Source organism: Ips typographus, linkage group LG6 (assembly GCF_016097725.1).
Source record: "Ips typographus isolate SLU linkage group LG6, UJ_Ityp_2.0, whole genome shotgun sequence".
NCBI lineage: Eukaryota > Metazoa > Arthropoda > Insecta > Coleoptera > Curculionidae > Ips > Ips typographus.
In genome coordinates, this window is record NC_138427.1 from 9,227,282 (window position 1) to 9,244,562 (window position 17,281).

At 34.4% G+C, this 17,281-nt stretch overlaps 3 protein-coding genes and 1 pseudogene across 15 annotated transcripts; 2 read left to right on the forward strand and 2 right to left on the reverse strand.

Moving 5' to 3' along the window:
• Positions 1 to 117: 117 nt before the first annotated feature.
• On the forward strand, positions 118 to 1,161 carry LOC145731171 (farnesol dehydrogenase pseudogene; annotated as a pseudogene).
• A 755-nt stretch (positions 1,162 to 1,916) lies between these two features.
• Positions 1,917 to 5,021, forward strand: LOC145731169 (uncharacterized). Of its 4 annotated transcripts, none has more exons than XM_081982812.1 (7): positions 1,917 to 2,227; positions 3,590 to 3,708; positions 3,791 to 4,022; positions 4,082 to 4,248; positions 4,298 to 4,486; positions 4,539 to 4,689; positions 4,746 to 4,819. In XM_081982812.1, exons 1-7 carry the CDS (start codon positions 2,087 to 2,089, stop codon positions 4,749 to 4,751), a joined length of 1,005 nt encoding a protein of 334 aa, XP_081838938.1. In that variant the 5' UTR covers positions 1,917 to 2,086; the 3' UTR covers positions 4,752 to 4,819. The 4 variants fall into 4 exon arrangements, with proteins under 4 accessions (XP_081838938.1, XP_081838935.1, XP_081838937.1 ...); XM_081982809.1 differs by having other exon boundaries at positions 1,918 to 2,227; positions 4,539 to 4,694; positions 4,746 to 5,021; XM_081982811.1 differs by lacking the exon at positions 1,917 to 2,227 and adding an exon at positions 2,872 to 3,027 and having other exon boundaries at positions 4,539 to 4,694; positions 4,746 to 5,021.
• LOC145731173 (uncharacterized) lies at positions 4,964 to 12,816 on the reverse strand. 10 transcript variants are annotated; one of them, XM_081982820.1, is made up of 5 exons: positions 8,922 to 9,051; positions 8,789 to 8,864; positions 8,204 to 8,318; positions 5,315 to 5,506; positions 4,964 to 5,253 (listed from the first exon to the last, which is right to left on the reverse strand). In XM_081982820.1, exons 2-5 carry the CDS (start codon positions 8,794 to 8,796, stop codon positions 5,113 to 5,115), a joined length of 456 nt encoding a protein of 151 aa, XP_081838946.1. In that variant the 5' UTR covers positions 8,797 to 8,864; positions 8,922 to 9,051; the 3' UTR covers positions 4,964 to 5,112. The 10 variants fall into 10 exon arrangements, with proteins under 10 accessions (XP_081838946.1, XP_081838947.1, XP_081838948.1 ...); XM_081982821.1 differs by having other exon boundaries at positions 8,721 to 8,864; XM_081982822.1 differs by having other exon boundaries at positions 8,745 to 8,864; positions 8,922 to 9,044.
• Positions 12,817 to 13,389: 573 nt separating this feature from the next.
• Positions 13,390 to 16,597, reverse strand: LOC145730403 (uncharacterized). The gene is made up of 9 exons (XM_081981598.1): positions 16,365 to 16,597; positions 16,125 to 16,265; positions 14,954 to 15,169; positions 14,842 to 14,898; positions 14,365 to 14,427; positions 14,217 to 14,309; positions 14,047 to 14,109; positions 13,638 to 13,748; positions 13,390 to 13,583 (listed from the first exon to the last, which is right to left on the reverse strand). The coding sequence occupies exons 1-9, from the start codon at positions 16,461 to 16,463 to the stop codon at positions 13,473 to 13,475; spliced, it is 954 nt and encodes a 317-aa protein (XP_081837724.1). The 5' UTR covers positions 16,464 to 16,597; the 3' UTR covers positions 13,390 to 13,472.
• Positions 16,598 to 17,281: the final 684 nt, after the last annotated feature.

The following is a 17,281-nucleotide window of genomic DNA, read 5'->3' on the forward strand; positions in this document are numbered from 1 at the left end:
ATTAAAATTTGTCAGGCAATAAATATAATCTTTATAAAATATAATCATAAATATCATCTTTCTATTGCATGATATGGTTTTTTAGGTAAACATTGTGCAATCTGTTTTCACATACATCAGTATAAATACCGTGATTACATGAGATCAAGTAATTTTCAGTGTCAGTTGTACATATTTAAAATTAACTGAACATGTCCTATTCTTTAAATTTAAGCCACTACGAAGGTAAAGTTGCTGTAGTTACTGGTGCATCTTCCGGAATTGGAAAAGCTATAGCCGAAGGTTTGGTCAAGTATGGTCTGACAGTATGTGGTTTAGCAAGACGAGTTGAGCGGGTACAAAAACATGCAGAACTATTAGCTGCAAATGGTGGACCAGGACGTTTAGTGGCATTCAAAACGGATTTAACCAAACAAGATGAAATTATTTCCTCGTTTGACAAGATCACCAAAGAGTTAGGTCCAATCCACATATTGGTAAACAACGCCGGTGTTAGACTGGGGACCAGCCTGATAGATGGTGATATAGAAAAATGGAAAACGATGCTAGACACCAACATCTTAGGAGTGGCCATCGCATCCAGAGAAGCAATCAAAAGCATGAAACTTTACAACACCAAAGGACACATTATTAACGTGAATAGTGTGGTGGGACATCAAGTAATCGATTATCCAGGTTCCAGTGTTTATCCAGCATCTAAACACGCCCTCACCGCTATGACTGAAACGTTAAGACTGGAAATCAACAGAGAAAAACTACCAATCAGAATTACTAGTTTAAGCCCCGGAGTTGTTTTGACTGAATTCAGATTGGTGGCTGATGGGAAAGACAACGCCCCATCCGGTTTGTTAGCTGAGGATGTCGCTGACGCTGCATTTTATGTATTGGCAACACCGGAACATGTTAATGTTAAAGAACTTACGATTTATGCTCCAGTCAATTGATGTAAGATGTTTTATATTTTGTCAGTTATAGGTATTACAATACTATGCTATAGTAAAAAGTTAACTTTCTTTATTACATTACTTAATGGTAGTTTCACTAATAAGTTAGTTGTCATAGTGTTCCAAATTTTTTAGTATGACAAAAATGTTTATTTTTATATTATGTATATGTGCAGCTTTTTCTTGACAATAAATGAATGTAGTGTGTTTAGAACAATTTTTTAAATCATTATCTGACCAGAAGCCTAAGAGCAATAGCCTTGGTAAGTTTGTATACAAATTTTAATTCTCTTTAACGGTATGATCAAAATTAGGACATTTCAATGTAGATGAACAGATATAAATTTGCTTTTTTTTCTGATTGCATTATTGTTGCTTTCTGTAACTTTATAACATAGCGTTACTTACATTCATATAAGTGTCAAGAATCTTAAAGTATTTCATCTGAACTTATGGCCATACAATCATCCTGATTGTACACTGTAGAGTTTCTGGTTATCATATTAGTTGATTTACATGAAACTTGAAAGAATACTTTGAAAGGTTAACACCAATTTGCAAACTTTTGATTTATAAATCCGGAAACTTTAAAAAATTATTACCTAATCTTTGTATTTGCCCATTTTATTTCAAACAAATTTAAACATTATTCAATTATCTCTTTGATACGTGGAAAAGGTTAAATCTAACGGAAGATGATACAGAAAGTATGTATATACAAGTGACACCATTGAAAGTGGTTTGTATATTCTATAGCCACGGTCAAGACTGTGAGCTTGATATCATGTTTATACTAATACTAAAAATCGCTAATTATAACAATTAGGCAGCTATTGCTTCACTCTGAATTGCACTGTTTACCGTAACATTTTTCTTAAAGACTCCTAACTGAAAACACTGTCTTGTGACCTATCCAGTCTAGCTGAAAACTGTTTGAATGAAAATGTTACGGATTGGAGTGGTTTTCAGTGTGATTTCCAAGGGCGACAGCTCCCTAACGCGAATCCAGCTCCAGCTTTAACGAAACAATACACCGCCGTATTTTAATAATATCGTGCTGTAGCAACAAACCAGCTCGAAAACTGGCGAGTTGCTTTTTTGTCTCATTTAAAACTCAGAATTTGACCGTAACATCGAAACGAATGTCGGACGTGCGACCACTAAGTGATTTGGCCGAAGCCATCCTTGATGATGACGATGGAGGTCGAAACGTTGGCAAATTCGAAAAGCAGCGCTCGTTGCAGGACCTGCACGGACCTAAAAAACGCCAATGGAAACCCAACGTGAGTACTTTTTTTCAAAATGTTAAAAGGTTGTTTGTGGTCACAGTCGCATTAAATACGTTAATTACAACAACGAAGTAATTAGGACAAAATACTGATAAGACGCTGTTATTTGGGTTTATATGTGGGGCTTTTGAAGTGTTTGCTTAAGGATTTTTGGTCAAAACTTTGAAAATACTTTGAAATACTTTTTTAGTTGTGATAGTAAGTCCAAATGTGGAGCATAGTTTGTGATTGGTCAAGAAAAAGCAGCAAGCTGGAAGCAATCCCAAATTCTTTGTAGTAGTTAGTTTCTTCTTAACCTGCTTTTTTACGTTAAATATGTTTCTGACAACTGACAGCAAAAAAAACCAAACATTTTGCTAAAACTTATTGCATACAGACTAAATTGTTGATAAAATGATATGCACACATAATGCAAATTCATAACAATAGCCTACTAATTAACACGTGTGCCAAGACTTTAAATAATATGGTTAAGTAAGACTTGTCAGTGGTTTTTCTAAGTCAAATAACACACTTTTCTTATTTGCTTAACCAATTTAAAAGCTTTGAAAGAGAATCTCTAGGCATTTGCAATTATACTTATTTTACAGCTCATACTGTAGACGGGTTAAGATTTTTTTTTGTCAAGTACTAGTAATTTGGCAAATTACAGACTTTATACACTGCAATTACACGTACTTACTTTATGGATGTTTCATCATCAAGTTTAGTAGAGTTTAGTAAGTGCAACGATATTGGTCTAAAAATAGTTTCGGGTGTATACAAAAACTATGAATGTACAACTTTTGTGGACCGTAAGTTTGGTAAAATTATTGCAAATCTGGTAATTTTAAGCTTGTGTTTACATTTCTGACTAAAAACGCAAATAAACTTTGCCAGTATGGTTTCCAAAACACAACATCAAACAAACTTGTTCCTAATTTCGGAGTATATTAAAATTACCTATAGAAATTTCTCTGCTACTAAAACTATAAATTGTATATCAAAATATTGCACATTTCCCGTTTACTTCCCACTAGTTTGTTAGATAAACTGACACGATGACAACGCTTTAAATATATTTAAAACCAAAATTTACAGCTAACTAGCTCAAAAAATATACAACCAATCAAGTGGAATTATTATGATTCCGCACAGAAAAAATCGATAAACCTTCCAGACTAGTTCTAACTCCTCTAATTGACCTATTAATAAACAATAACAACATGCACGAGAGTCAATGTGACCATTAGTTGTGATGATTATTGTCATTTGTTTTTTTTTACTTTACCATTAAGTGATTCGATTAAGTTATAATTTCACCAACAAGATCCATTACAGTGTTAGTCAATTTACAGCAGAATGGTTTATTTGCAGAGGGGCAGATCAAACTCAGATGGGACTGTGGTACCTTTGAACGAAAATGCTGATGCTTTTCCCAGTTTGCCCAATTCGGTTTTGGAGAAACTGGGGCTTTACGGATGCAACAACTCCAGGTTTGATATCTTCTTTTTTGCATTTTGAGAAAGTTTTTTAGATGTTTAGGTGAACTAATTTATGCACATTTTCTCCATTTAGGGACAATCTTAGTGAAGTAGACCTAGAGCAGAAATTCACCAGTTTATCACTGGCTTTCACTATCGACGCTACCACCATAAAAGACAGATGCGAAAGACAGAGACGGACTAGAGATCAAACTGAAAATAATTTCAGTTTAGAGGTGGAAAAACTTAAGGATAAACTAGCCCTGTTAAAACCGCTTTGCACTGATTACGAGACTGCCGATCTTCTTTCCAGTCTTTACTCTCAGGTTAAATTTAATATTACAAACCCCAAAAATTTCCTTCACTGACGTGTATACACTGACAGGTTGAGACTTTAACTAAAGCTGGATCACTGGTTTCCATAGCTGCGGAAAGGTACGGTGCCGTCCAACACGAAGATCGTCTTACTGAGTCTGTACAGTTAATGGTCAGTCACGTGCAAACTCTGAAACAACAACGTGACTCAGCTCTCAGACAGCTACAGTACACTAAGTGAGTAGCGAGTACGTCAGAGTATTAAGAAAATTCAGTAAACTTGCAGGCGAGTTCTTCAAGAGCCTGTTGGCCCTTTGGAGCAGAAAATCGTGCCTGGTGTAAACAGAACCATCTTCAACAGGAGACGAGCTAGCACCGATGCTGTAAACTTACCCTTTGATCAAAATCTGAAGCTAAATAGGCGAATGTCTGATTTGTCTTTTAAGGCTTCTTTAGTAAAAGGAAGACAGAACAGGTTAGTTTACTCAAATAAATTGGTTCCACTTTGTTTATTCAGTGTTTTCCAGTATTGGGATGGAGTTGAATAAAATTAAAGAGGGTACACCTGAAGAAAGTGTAACTCCTAGTTCTGACCTGGTCAAAGAGGACTTAGACTCAGATTTTGATTCTATTGTTATAAGGAGTAACTCAGATGTTTTATCAGAACTGTCCAGTGTGGTTAGGTATTTAAAGTTCTACTGCCCTGGTGGAGGTTTCAATTTATTTTTTTTTAGATTTAAGGTGACTTCCTGTATAGAAGATTTGCACAAGAAATTTGAAGAGTACCTTAGTAAATGGTCTCAAACTGGTTATATGCATATTTTCCTCAACTCCTGTGCCATACTCTGCTTTTCAATCAGCATTTTTACTCTACTAAGGATATTCCTAGAGCAAGACTACTCCAAAAGCTCTCTAGTCGGTTTGTTTTCGTGGAAGAAAAAGTAGTACTCTATTACATCTAAAGTATTGTTTTTACTCTGTCATAGCCAAAATATAATTAGTACAATCAACACTCTATAACAACTTGAGCAAACTGAACCTTATCCCCTTTATCCATACAATCAAATAACTGGCAAATTGTTCCTAATGGTTTTGAACAAGTTAACTATCCTTAATTTCGTTTGGATCCGAGAAAATTGGTTTATCCGTAGGACCCTCGATGACCACGCCCTTGGCACCAAACACGAACCTTAAAAAGGGCCTCATCGATTCTAGGAGCCGTTGCATCCTGATAGCTGAATTCTAAAGTAAATTTCAGTTTATTACCATGAAAGTTATATTAGCAATTAGAAAAAATACTCACGACCATATAATCTCCTATCGTATTGGATAAGTTGGTAACCAGAGTGAAGGAGGAACCAAACAGTTGATCGGGTACCTCCAGAGAAACTGGTTTTCCTGGTGTAAATAAGACGATATCTTCAGTGGTGGTGGGGGCGTTGGATTTAGGCGTGGTGTTCCAGGCAAAATCGTATCTCCGTAGACGATTTCGTCCCTGAAACATTGTTGATGTTGATAATTGTTGCTAATTATATAATCTAGCCGATTTTATAGTGACCTTGATATAGGTAGCTTTTACTACTTTGACTAATATAGCAGGGCTTGATTAAACATTCACCATTTCGTCGATTAACTTTTTGTAGAGTTTTACTATTTTTTAGATTTTGAGGTTTACTTTTTGTTAAAATTAAATATACTGTTTAGAGGTTGATGATCTGGGTTTTAGTAAGTCTACATGAAGGTTAAAACAAACAAACAAGGCGTTCTATAAATAACATTTATTGTATAAAAAAACTATTTACATAAGCTGCAAAAATGGATTGCGCTTATATTTATTTACAAAACTCCTTTAAATCTGTCGTTGGTTTTAAATGCATTAAAGAAACTAGAAATAATGGCAAATTCACTAAAAGGAAAATATAATCTACACAGATTACAGCGATATATAAAAATGATAAATTTGGTGCAATCTAACAATTTGACTAGAATTGACTCTGTTTTCGGTTAAATACGAAATTATTTATGTAGTTAAAGTATGAATATACACCAAAATAAAATAAGAACAGGATTTCGTTCTTTAAAAGCTCCGGTTAACGTGTAACCAGAAGTTAAAACTAAAAAAATCGTTGTAATCTTAGTGCGAATGGGTCTTTGTCATTACTGAAACATATGGTAAAGCTCAATTTTTGAAAAACAATTGAGAAACATTTTGAGCAAATTATTTGTGACCAATGAGATGACCTAAATTGAATCCTCCGTGGTTTGATCCCGACCCAGATCCGCTCCCCAATTTACTGGTGACAATGTTGAGGAATGGAGCGGCCGCCTCCAATTTGGAGCCGATTGCCCCCGACAATATGCTGGAGAGAGACACGACCGGATCCGTGGGGGGCTCAATACCCTGCGCCTTGTTTTTCAGGATGTTTTTCTTGTCCAATTCATCGATCCATTCGGTTTTTTGATCGATAAATTTGTTGATTTTCTGTGCAGTTTCGAGCAAAGTTTAGAACCCGCTCTACCGGTCTTGACTGGGTACTTACGTCAAATACGAATCCCAAAATGGCGTCTTTAACACCAAACACTACTTCTACCTTTTTTTTGTCCTTGTAGTGGTCGAGATTGTGATCCTGTAAACATGTTGCCAGTTTTACTGTTAACTGGTTACACTAACCCCAGGAGTAACTGGACGTTAACAAACCGAACTTAAGCAGTAAGATCAAATAGGACTTTCACTTTGCATTCTAAATGGCTGATAATTAGTAAGGATTTTGATATTAATTTGAATTATTTAATTAAACACTGACTAGGATACAAGTGCGTAACGGGCAGTTATGCTTGAATCTGCGATTTAATTATGTCCTTTTCATTTGTGTTGTTATTTTGCTTGAAGTAGATATCTACAGTGTTGCCCATTATGATATGTTTAGTTAGAAAATGTCAAATACAGAAAACCCTGTATATAACCAAATAACTGTATGATAAGGTGAATAAAAACAGTTCTTTTTACATTAAAGTACTTTTCTGCACATATAGGGTGTCCCACGACGAATAAGTGGAAAGAGAAAATTTGGTAACAAGAAGACATGTATGACATTTCCGGTTACCGGAATTAGGTACCATCTTATTCATTTTAAATGGAACACACTGTATATAATTGAATTTTTTAATACTTTTATAGATTTCAATTATTTTTCATGTAACACAACTTAACGATTTTGACGTTTAAAAAATGATTTTCAGGTTTTCGAATGTCTCAGAGCCATAACACTCCAAAGTCTGAAAATGTCATTTTTCAAACGTCCATATCTTGAAAACCGCTATAGATGGATGGAAAAATATTAGAAATTGATAGGAGTACTCAAAAATACAATAATATTCAGAGTGTTTCACTTAATTAACTTATAACATTGAAGGTATTTTAGTGGGATGCTGATTTTCCTATGTAACCAAATTTTCAAAACTTACCTATCGGTTTTCTTATATCGTTCGATAGATTTCGTCGTGGGACACTCTGTATAATACAATCTTAAATTTGATGTTGACTTTAAGGGTTAAATCAGTATGAAACGAATTGCTGAGTAAACATTAAATCCTTTACATTTACAAAGTGTGGTAAAGAAAAAGAATCTTTTCTGATCTGAAGAAAAACTGAAACCAGTTAACCTTAATTTGCTTAATGAAAGCGAAGCAATCAAGGGCGTTTTCTTTGACTGTAAGAAATGATCCAGATACCTTGATAAATTTATATTTTACTATCTTTCTCTCTATTACAAAACGGTTTAAAATTAACGTTAATCATCGTTTGGAAAAATACGATACGATTGAGATTCGCAATAATATTACGTAAAAGAATGAGACGCTACTTTTACTTTCTTTGTTGGCATTTGTAATCATTAGGCTCGAGATGTTTAAATAACAAAAACTAAGCTAATGCCTGTTTTATCAAAGTCTTGGTAAAGCTGATTATTTCTGTGACTATCGAATTGTTACGCAACTGCAAGTGCAACAACACTAATTAACCTGTTTTGCATACTATTTAGCATATACTGGGGTTTTTAAAGTGGGTGGCCCGCGCGACCGCCAAGCTTGGTCCCTGTCGATTTAAAGTTATTAAACGTAATTAAAATTCAGGTTAAGTAAAGGTCACGGTTGATCGACTATTCAAGTGTGAGGAGCGTAAAGAGGTACTTGCCTCGTGCGAGTCGATAGAGGCCGCCCTTTTGCTTATAGTCCGGCATTCGATCCCTGTAAGTACTGCCAGCAGACATACGAGTACTGCGGTTGACCATAAGTACTGCCTCATTTTTCTGCAAAAAAAAAATCAAGTGAACGAGTGCGACAATGCAGGACAGGAATAAAAATAATCTTAAAAAGCGAACCGGTCCATACGAGTAGAAAGTAAAAGTGATTCGAGGTTAAACAACTATTGAAATAAACATATTTAGCATAATATTCATGTGTTACGACTGTTAATGGTTTTAGTCTTTTACTACTATGACAGTTACGTAACAACACTGTACTTGAGAAATTTAAGAAAGTTCTAAGTAGTGTAACAAAAAATGTGTGACAACGTCACACTTTATAAAAAAGACAGTGCTGTCAAATTATTTTAAATAAAAGCATCGTTGCCACCACCAGCCCAAAAAAATGCACTTTAAATAAAAACCAATACCGGGTGAACAATAAAAAAAATAACAAAAGTGAGTTACCAATACCGACACCAAACCAATCACCTTCGTGTTCAAAGACTCAAAAACAAAAAGCGTGGTACCCGTACACACACATACACCACTTCCGTCGCGTTTATTAAGTGGGGGAGGGTAAGGGAGGGGTGGATTTTTTCCAATATGGCGCTGTAAACAAAATGGACGGTGGTGAATTAAGCCAAAATAAAAAAAATGGCGTCTTACACTAGACGACGCTGGCTCTTAACTGTGGTGAATGCGGCGTGTCGAACGTAAAAGAGGTTCTTATTTCAAAGATCGTATGTAGGTCGAAGGAGGCCGCGGTACCAATGATAGAAAGAGACGAGAAGAGGTCGGTGGTGGTCGCCGACCATGTTGGGGGATGATGACGTAGAGCACCGAGCTAAATTTCTCCCCACCTCACACCCCTTTGTAATACCAATATTGAACAGTGTTTTACATTATAATATACAATAATTATTAATCAGTACAGTGTTTACTAAAAAGTACCTAATCTAAGAGAATTTTTGACTAATTATTGATACAATCCCTGACTGGTTTCCAACTCAAAAACAGTAAATGTCAAGTTTTATTGGTTGAATGCTCACGTGACTATATAACGTTTTCTGACTTCTGGCCAATGAATATTTCTCTGATTACTACTTGGAGATTCTCTCTACGAACAGACCTATTAGTTATTAAATATTTTGTAGTTGTACCAAAAAACGTCAATTTTTTTATTGGAAATTAGTGGTAAATAAGACTGCTGCCCTGGATTGAAACTGTTTTCAAGATATTCACAGCTCAAACACAACTTTTTGACATTTTGCCTGCCCCATAACTTAATTCCAATTTAAAGGAGATTATTTGTAAAATTTGACAGATGTTGTTTGATATTTCAAAATTTTTGACAAAATTAAATGGAAACTAATACAAACTGTAAATGAATACCAACTATCGAAATTTAAGTGTAGCTCAGATTGTGAGCTTTTTCACCGTGTATGGTCATAGTCTGAACCACACTTAATTTTAATACCATTAAATGTACTAGTATACGGAGTGTTTTATTTTTAAGGCATATGACATAAAATGAAACTGTCTGAATACATTGCAAGAGCCTTTCAAAAATGTAAAACTTTATTAAAGTCATTGAAAAATTGCTAGAAGCTTCTAAATACTTTGCAAATTTATTATATGTCACTGAAAACCACTGTAGTCAAATTGAACATGGTAGAGGTCTCTAAAATCATGTAATTTTACCAGATGTCTCTAGAAACACTTTTAGAAATGCCAAAAGGCTCTAAAACTCTTCAAACTATTAAAAAATTATTTTATTAATAGCTAGAAGCCCCTAAAATATTTTTTAAATTGCCAGAAGACTTAAACAACTTCGAAAACTCTCAGAATTGCCAAAGGCCTCTAAGTACAGCTAAACTTCTATTCTATCATCCTTAAAATTGCCAAAAGCCTCTAAAACTCCTCAAACCATCTAGTAATGTCTCTATAAATACTTTCCGCAATATACTCATTAGTTGCTAATTATGTTGGCATAAACTATTAAAACTAGTGACGTCAATCTAATTTAGTTTGAATTTCTGTATAGCCGAACAGTGTGTCCAGAATAAGGAGATCTTGTAAACGGTTAGAGATACAAATTTGGTTACATTTAGTTACAATTACGTTTAGAAAACGTCTATTTTTTTGGTTTTTGAGATATTTTAGAGAAAGTGATTTTTTTTGTCCCGTTAATATTGGTTCTATTTAACCAAATCTGTATATCTAACCATTTTCAAGAGACACACTGTATGTAACACATTTTTTTATGTTTTATTAAAGTAAGTAAAGGACCGTACTTGCTGAGATTATCCGTTGGTTTTTAATAAAATTCCGTTTTTGGTTTTTGTTGCTTTTTATCATTCAATTAATATATTAGATTAGGTTAGGTTAGGTTAGGTTATATGGCGTCAAGAAGCCTGTTCGCATTTTTCTAACAAAAAATTAGGGAAATATCAACTTTTATTGATTGAAAGCCCACGTGACTATGACTTACTTCTTACTGACTCACTACTTAGAGATTTTTAGGTTAAGTCAAATTAAAAATAAAGTGTTAAGAAAACTTTACAAACAACAAATTTGCTCATTTTGGTATTCTGCTTTTTTATCACTGTTTTATACTAAGTTTGTGAAATACTACAATAAACTTGATTACTTTATTACCAAGTTTAGCTTTCACCGTTTCCTGATTGATAAAAATAGTTTTTGCAGACCCTGAAAATCGAAAGGTTTATTGGAATAAACTCGATTATCTGACTAAGACTTTTTTGCTGAAACTTTCCAAAGAGACTGAGAAAATCGGTTTCCATTACCGGGCAAATTAAACTTAATTACAATCAGATCTATTTATGTAATTTTCTATTATAACAATAACAATTATTGTCCTATTTGTCTTGAAGCATATAACGTTTTTAAGGTCAAGGCGAATGGCCACTCAGTCGCGGTCGGCCATTTTTTATTTTCAATTAAATCGATATTTTCAAGTGTGAAAGTGCGGATTTTCAATTGGGGGGCTTCTGGATTAGTTTTGTAGGTTAAGTGGACAAGAAAATGTACTTGACCACTGTTACTTTAGAACGGATTATTATGTACTAATTAGTGTAATGTTTGGAATTTTCCTCTACATAGTCAGATGAAACAAGGGCGTGCTTTTTGGTTTTGACTTTGTTCGTGCAGGTGGAATAATTTGAGCTACGCCACTGCGCCACAAAGTTGACATTTAAATAAACTATACCATTCACGAATGTATAATAATGGCATTAATAATTTTAATCGATTTATTGCTAATGACATACTAATACATGCACTTTTTTTAATTCCGTTAATCTGATTTAATTGAAATCTGTAGGGGAGGTTTTTTTCTTGTTACGTAAAGGTGCAATTTTTTTAGTTATTACTTATTATATAAGGTACCAAATACATGACATCCTTGCGACATTTAATTAATCGATTTGCAAAGAAATTCGTCGGTCTTATCAAAATTTCCTAATTTTTGATGGGCCATACACATTTCTCAAAAGTACCATTAACCTATTTGGTCCGTAATATTTAATTGCATGGGTTATTTATTTTCTGATGTTGCCAATACAGTGAAATTGACAAAATTTCTAATTACGCGTAATAATAGTTTTTGGGTTCAGGTAATTGATACATAAAAAATAATGATCTTTCCCACGTTGACCAGGTCTGCAACAACATGGAAAGTGTTAGAAATTTATATAATGCAATGATTTTAATTGCAATGTTATTAACGAAAAATATGGTATAGTCGACAAACTACACTTTCGTATAATATAAGCAATTATTTAAATTAACGCCACATGTAAAATTATTTAATAAAGGATTTATGCTAATACAGGAAACTTTCCAGGTTCTTGCAATTGGCCAATTGCGTTGTTGAGGTCAAATACAAAACTGGGTTCGTGTTGAATGTTTTCATAATTTTTCGTTTTTAAATTAAGCAGTTTGCAACCAGCTAATTTCATTTACAATGGTGTTTAATTAGTTTGGACGCACAAATTTTGCATTTTGCTAATTTTGTCTGTTTGTCACATAAATTACTTAAGTAACTTAATAGTTGTAAACCAGTAGATCTTCGTAACCAAACTGAATTACATAATAATTAGACATAACGAGTAACATTAAAGTTGGTTGAATATTTGTACGAGTCATTATACACACTAAATACACGTAAAACTGACATTTCCTGTGCGTTTGTGACATATTTAATCACTTTTCCATAATGCGCAGACAGTGATTTCAAAAAAATTAACCGACCTACATCAAAATGTTTTCAGTGCATTCCAACGCAAAATACTTATTGCCTCACCTTCAACTGGGATAGCTGGGGGGCAAATCCCCACTAAAGCCACACAGAACACTACGGCACACCACGTTTAATCCCGAAAAAACCGTACTGGAAAAATCACGACCGAATTTCCTTGGCAAACATTTCGGTCTTGAATGGTTCTTGGTTCACTTCGTGTCTGGTCACTCTCTCTTTTTCAACAAATTCAATGTCGTCCGCGAACATCGAATTGTTTACTTTCGCTCTAGATTTGTATCTAATGAGTATTATTTTGTTGTTATTGGACGTCCCCCATTTGAATTCTGACCGGTTTTCAATGATGTTCACATGTGGAAATAGGTGGGAAATCTATTGTCTTCTTTTGTTTCGCATTATTCTGAATAGGAAACGAGAATGAGATGAGAATCATATAATTCAATGAATTTAACACGTGAATGTCTGCTAGAGTAACAGTCTAAGATCATAAAATTGTAAGTTAAAAATTGTTAACTTATTTTGAGAATTGGAATGAATCAAAAACACAGAAACTATCAGAAACAATTTTTATTCTGGCTAATGTTGTAATGTGTCACGTGTCACGTGACTTTGACAAGAAGTACTGAAAAAATTATGCAAAATATATATTATAAATTTTTGGGAATATTTTCTACAGTTTGCGATTTAAAATTTGACTTACTTTTTCTATTATAATGTATTTTGAAAGCAGTCAATGGCTACACAGGGACCTAAATATTTTTTTAACAAAAATTTTACAGTTTCTGAGTTATTTGAGGTAAAAATTGGTCTTATTTTCCAGAATTGCACTAAATGGAGGATGAATGAAATGAATACTATTGAATAACAGTAAAGTTTATTTTTTACTTACATTATTATTTCAAAAAACCTTCTAAAATATATTCACTGAGAAAAATTATTTAGTTGTTCCAATCAGATTTGGAGGATAAAGATGAAGCAGAAGAAACCAGGCCCGTAATGGTAGAAACTAGCAATTTGAAAACGGTATATTTTGAGCCACCGGTCCCACCCTAAAACATCACATTTCCACAATCAATTAGTAGGTCACATTCTAATCTGCTAACCATTCCATTTCCGCCGCTTCCGCTACTGGCTAAGAAGGTTTTCAGGAACCCAGTCAGGAAAGAACCAGAGTCTAGCTGAGGTTCTGGAGTAGACCCATCTTCTGCTGGAGCCTGAAAATTGCCAAAGCGACATTAGACTGTGACTCATTGAACAAACCTGTTTTTTTTTTCCTTATACCGTTACATTGTTATTATAATAAATTCAAATAATTAATGGTCACACCACCCCCATTATTTGTTAGGAAACCCACGAGTACGTTCTAATGTTTAGTTATAGATAAATGAACGGTTGCGAAATGTCCCATGTGGTCGGACAAAGGTTCACGCCGGTTTCCTTCGATATAAAACAGGCGGAAAACCGCAAGAACCATTGCAAAAAGAGTCGTTTAATCGAACCATTGGTACTCACCGGGCCACTCAAGGCTGGCAGGACGCCGGTCACCACCTTCCCAGCTAGAATTCCAGCGCCTTTCTAAAAAAATCAACAACAATATAATCGATTTTGTTTGAAAGTCCGTGACTAATAAATTGTATCAACTTTTTGCCTAGTAGGTTTGTATATAGGGTGGGTCAACTTACGGCACCAGGTGGATTGGCGACGCCCCTAATTAGGGCACCCAGGAGACCGCCCACAAACGCACCTATATCCGAACCACCGCCATCGTCAGCACCCTGTAAAACCAATTTTTCTTAAAAAAATTCCACCATTTTGGTGTTTGTTTATTACCCCAAAAAAGCTTTGCAACAAGTCAGATAATCCATTGAAGTCAAAAGTACCATCAGCATTTTGCTGAAAATCACCAATATTAGTATACAGGGTGATACAAATTTGTGTGGAAATATGGAAACAGTAAGATCGGAAAAGGATCTATTTGAGAATGTTAATAATAAATATGGCACCTATAAGAGAAATGAGTTGATGATGGTAATCTAAAACCGAATCTCTGGATCTTAAATATGATACTGCCACGTTGTAGAAGAGAAAAATTGAAAGTGTCATTTATTTTAAGTTAAATAAATCAACAAAAATTTCAATTTTCTTCAGATATCTCTGGTAGTAATAGACAATTTTGAAACTTTAAACTCAATTTTTGCCATAATTTAACCACCTTTGTATGTTTTGCTTTTGCAAGATTCCCATGCTTACACACCAAATTGTGCCACTCTGTATTTTCTAAAATATTAAAGAAATTTGTATTCTTACAGTACTTAAACTTCCCAGTAGACCCACTATAGCATCCAAATCTATGCTTCCGTCAGCCTGTAAGTGACAATTAATTTATCATTTCTGATTGATGAATCAAATGCATGCATACTCTGCTCAGACCACTAAGAAAAGCCGAAAGTAACCCAGTGACTACATTCATCCCTCCCTCCTCCTCACTGCTCTCCTCTTCCTGTGAAGCTTTTTCCTCCAGACTGTTTTTCCTAGAACTCCTGGTAGCGTTTAGCCTTTTAATTAGTTTGGTCACGCGGTTTTCAGATCTGGTGAGGGGTAGAGGCAACTGTGATGTCACCGCAGTCGTTTCGTTCTACAAAATGATGATTTTATGATATTTCAGCTGTATCACGTTCAGATAACGTTTTCAGCATAAGAATTTAGTAGTTTTGCTTCGGAATGGCCCTCTTACTTTCATTGTTAGTAATATGTAATGCGCAATGGGGTCAAAAGGTTGTGTTTAGTGAGGAAATTGCTCGATTTGTGCTAAATTTTATTGTTGAAAGCTTTTAGAGTGAATGTTAGTAGAAAACAGTAAAAATGTAAGTAATAAATTTGGTTTTACTAAAGTTTAGCAAAACTTTATTAAAAAAATTAAAAATTCCCTTGAACAACAAATATGGTCAGCAAGATCTAGGTCCGGTGATCGATCAAGCCGTGCATTTTGCAAGTGCTATAGGCTTAAGGTAATTAAAGTGACGGGTTTGTTTAAAACTATTCATAAATTGCAATTTGAGTTGGCCAACGGCCAAGCTGTTAAATTATCAAAATGTTGGCCGTCCATTAAATAACGTGCAAACGCATCATTAAGGAATTTTGCAAGAAGTCGCGGTATAGGACGTAATGGAAAGTTTAATTTTAAGCATGGCAAACGATAAAAATTAAACAAATAATACTTTTAGGATGTTGAGCAACTGCCGTTATTGCGTATTGGCTCGATTTCCTTGTTGTTATCCAAGTATTGTCTAATAAGACCCTTCGTTGACCTGTTACTTTTCCAATTTACCCTTCTCGTGCCCGTTTTCAGTCAAGGACCCATTTTTCACACAGACTTACGGATAAATTAATAATTGCGGTTAATTACCATACAACTATTATGTATTGCTAAATTCATAGAGAAAAAATGGAAATCCGCAAAACAAAATCGACAATTATCGTTTGTTCTTTGGTTAATTTGCGGTTTAACAAGAAGGAAAAATCACGTTTTAAAGCGTTACGTCATGTAGGTGACACTTAACATGTGACTTATTCAGCAAAAAAAAACTCACTTTGTCTTCAAATGTTGTGGTGAATGGGATAATTGCTTTGGTATAATTCATGGATTTGCTTGCGTTTGATTTCATAACGTAAACGTCAAGTTCAGAAAAATCGTCGTCATCGTAAGGAGGCCCTATGGAGTTTTCCACGTCCTAAAATCCTCAAAAAATTGTGTTTTTTGCTTATACTTACACTACTCCACTGTGTGAATTATTAATTTATTTATTTAGTCATTACTAGAGTGGAAATACCTTGAATTCTCTATCAGCGGTTAAAGTTTCCACTAAAGAAGCTGGAAATCCCCTAGTGGACGCTACAATCACCAACAACCTGCACAAAACCGACCACATTTTTCAAAACAAAAATACAATCGACCGTTTTTACCAAAATCCCGCTAAAAACTGAACTCAAATCAAAAAATGCATATGGCAAGTCAACAACCGAAACGTTGCAACAATATTAAATATTGTCATTTTCTTAATAATGATGGACTCGATTCTAAATGTTTGGTAACGATTTACAATCGTTCTGTCGGTTTTCCACCAACAACACGTAACGTTTAATTGACCACTCTATAGTTCTTCCTAGACAATTTTATTTTTTATGTGTTAGTTCATTTAAAAATCCTGTATTTTTTATTAAAGTGGGTAGTGACAGACCTGTGTATTATATGTATACCAAACAATTAAACAATTATTCTTAGAAGGTAGAAGCCTATGACACTTTCTAGAAGTTTTGCAGTTTTATGTCTAAGACACTGTTTAGAAAGTTCTCCATATCAATTAGAGGCCTCTGGCAATTTAAAACAGTTCTGGGAAAGTTTAAGAGAGTTGTAGAGAGGTTTCTCAGTAGCATTTAGAGGTCTTTGGGACATTCAAAACGATCCTAGAGGTCTTTGATAATTTAAAACAACTCTAGGAAGGTTTAAGACACTTTTGGGCACTTTTTCAAAGGTTGTCAGTAACACTCTGGCCTGTGTATTACTGTAGTATGTCCTACCTGGCAATGGTAAAGGAATTTGATCAACCAAGGATGTTTTTCCTGGAATCATGTATCTTAGATATTTAATTAAATTTAGTTTCAATTATAGGATATTTTAAATGTTTTAACACAATTTTTTTGCAAACGTGTTTGTTTCCCTGTTCAAGAAAAAACTGAAACCTGCCAA

Bases quoted from the DNA above. Each gene is read 5' to 3' on its own strand.
- LOC145731169 (XM_081982809.1), top strand. From the start codon at position 2,087: ATGTCGGACGTGCGACCACTAAGTGATTTGGCCGAAGCCATCCTTGAT. The intron at 2,228-3,589 runs GTGAGTACTTTT...GTTTATTTGCAG, and splicing joins AACGCCAATGGAAACCCAAC to AGGGGCAGATCAAACTCAGA. The intron at 4,487-4,538 runs GTTAGTTTACTC...AGTGTTTTCCAG, and splicing joins GTAAAAGGAAGACAGAACAG to TATTGGGATGGAGTTGAATA.
- LOC145731173 (XM_081982815.1), bottom strand. The intron at 6,639-8,203 runs GCAAGTACCTCT...ACATGTTTACAG, and splicing joins CCTCTATCGACTCGCACGAG to GATCACAATCTCGACCACTA. The intron at 6,494-6,551 runs GTAAGTACCCAG...GAAACTGCACAG, and splicing joins TTTTGGGATTCGTATTTGAC to AAAATCAACAAATTTATCGA.
- LOC145730403 (XM_081981598.1), bottom strand. From the start codon at position 16,463: ATGTGGTCGGTTTTGTGCAGGTTGTTGGTGATTGTAGCGTCCACTAGG. The intron at 16,266-16,364 runs GTATTTCCACTC...TGAGGATTTTAG, and splicing joins CCGCTGATAGAGAATTCAAG to GACGTGGAAAACTCCATAGG. The intron at 13,749-14,046 runs GTGAGTACCAAT...GGCAATTTTCAG, and splicing joins TGCCAGCCTTGAGTGGCCCG to GCTCCAGCAGAAGATGGGTC.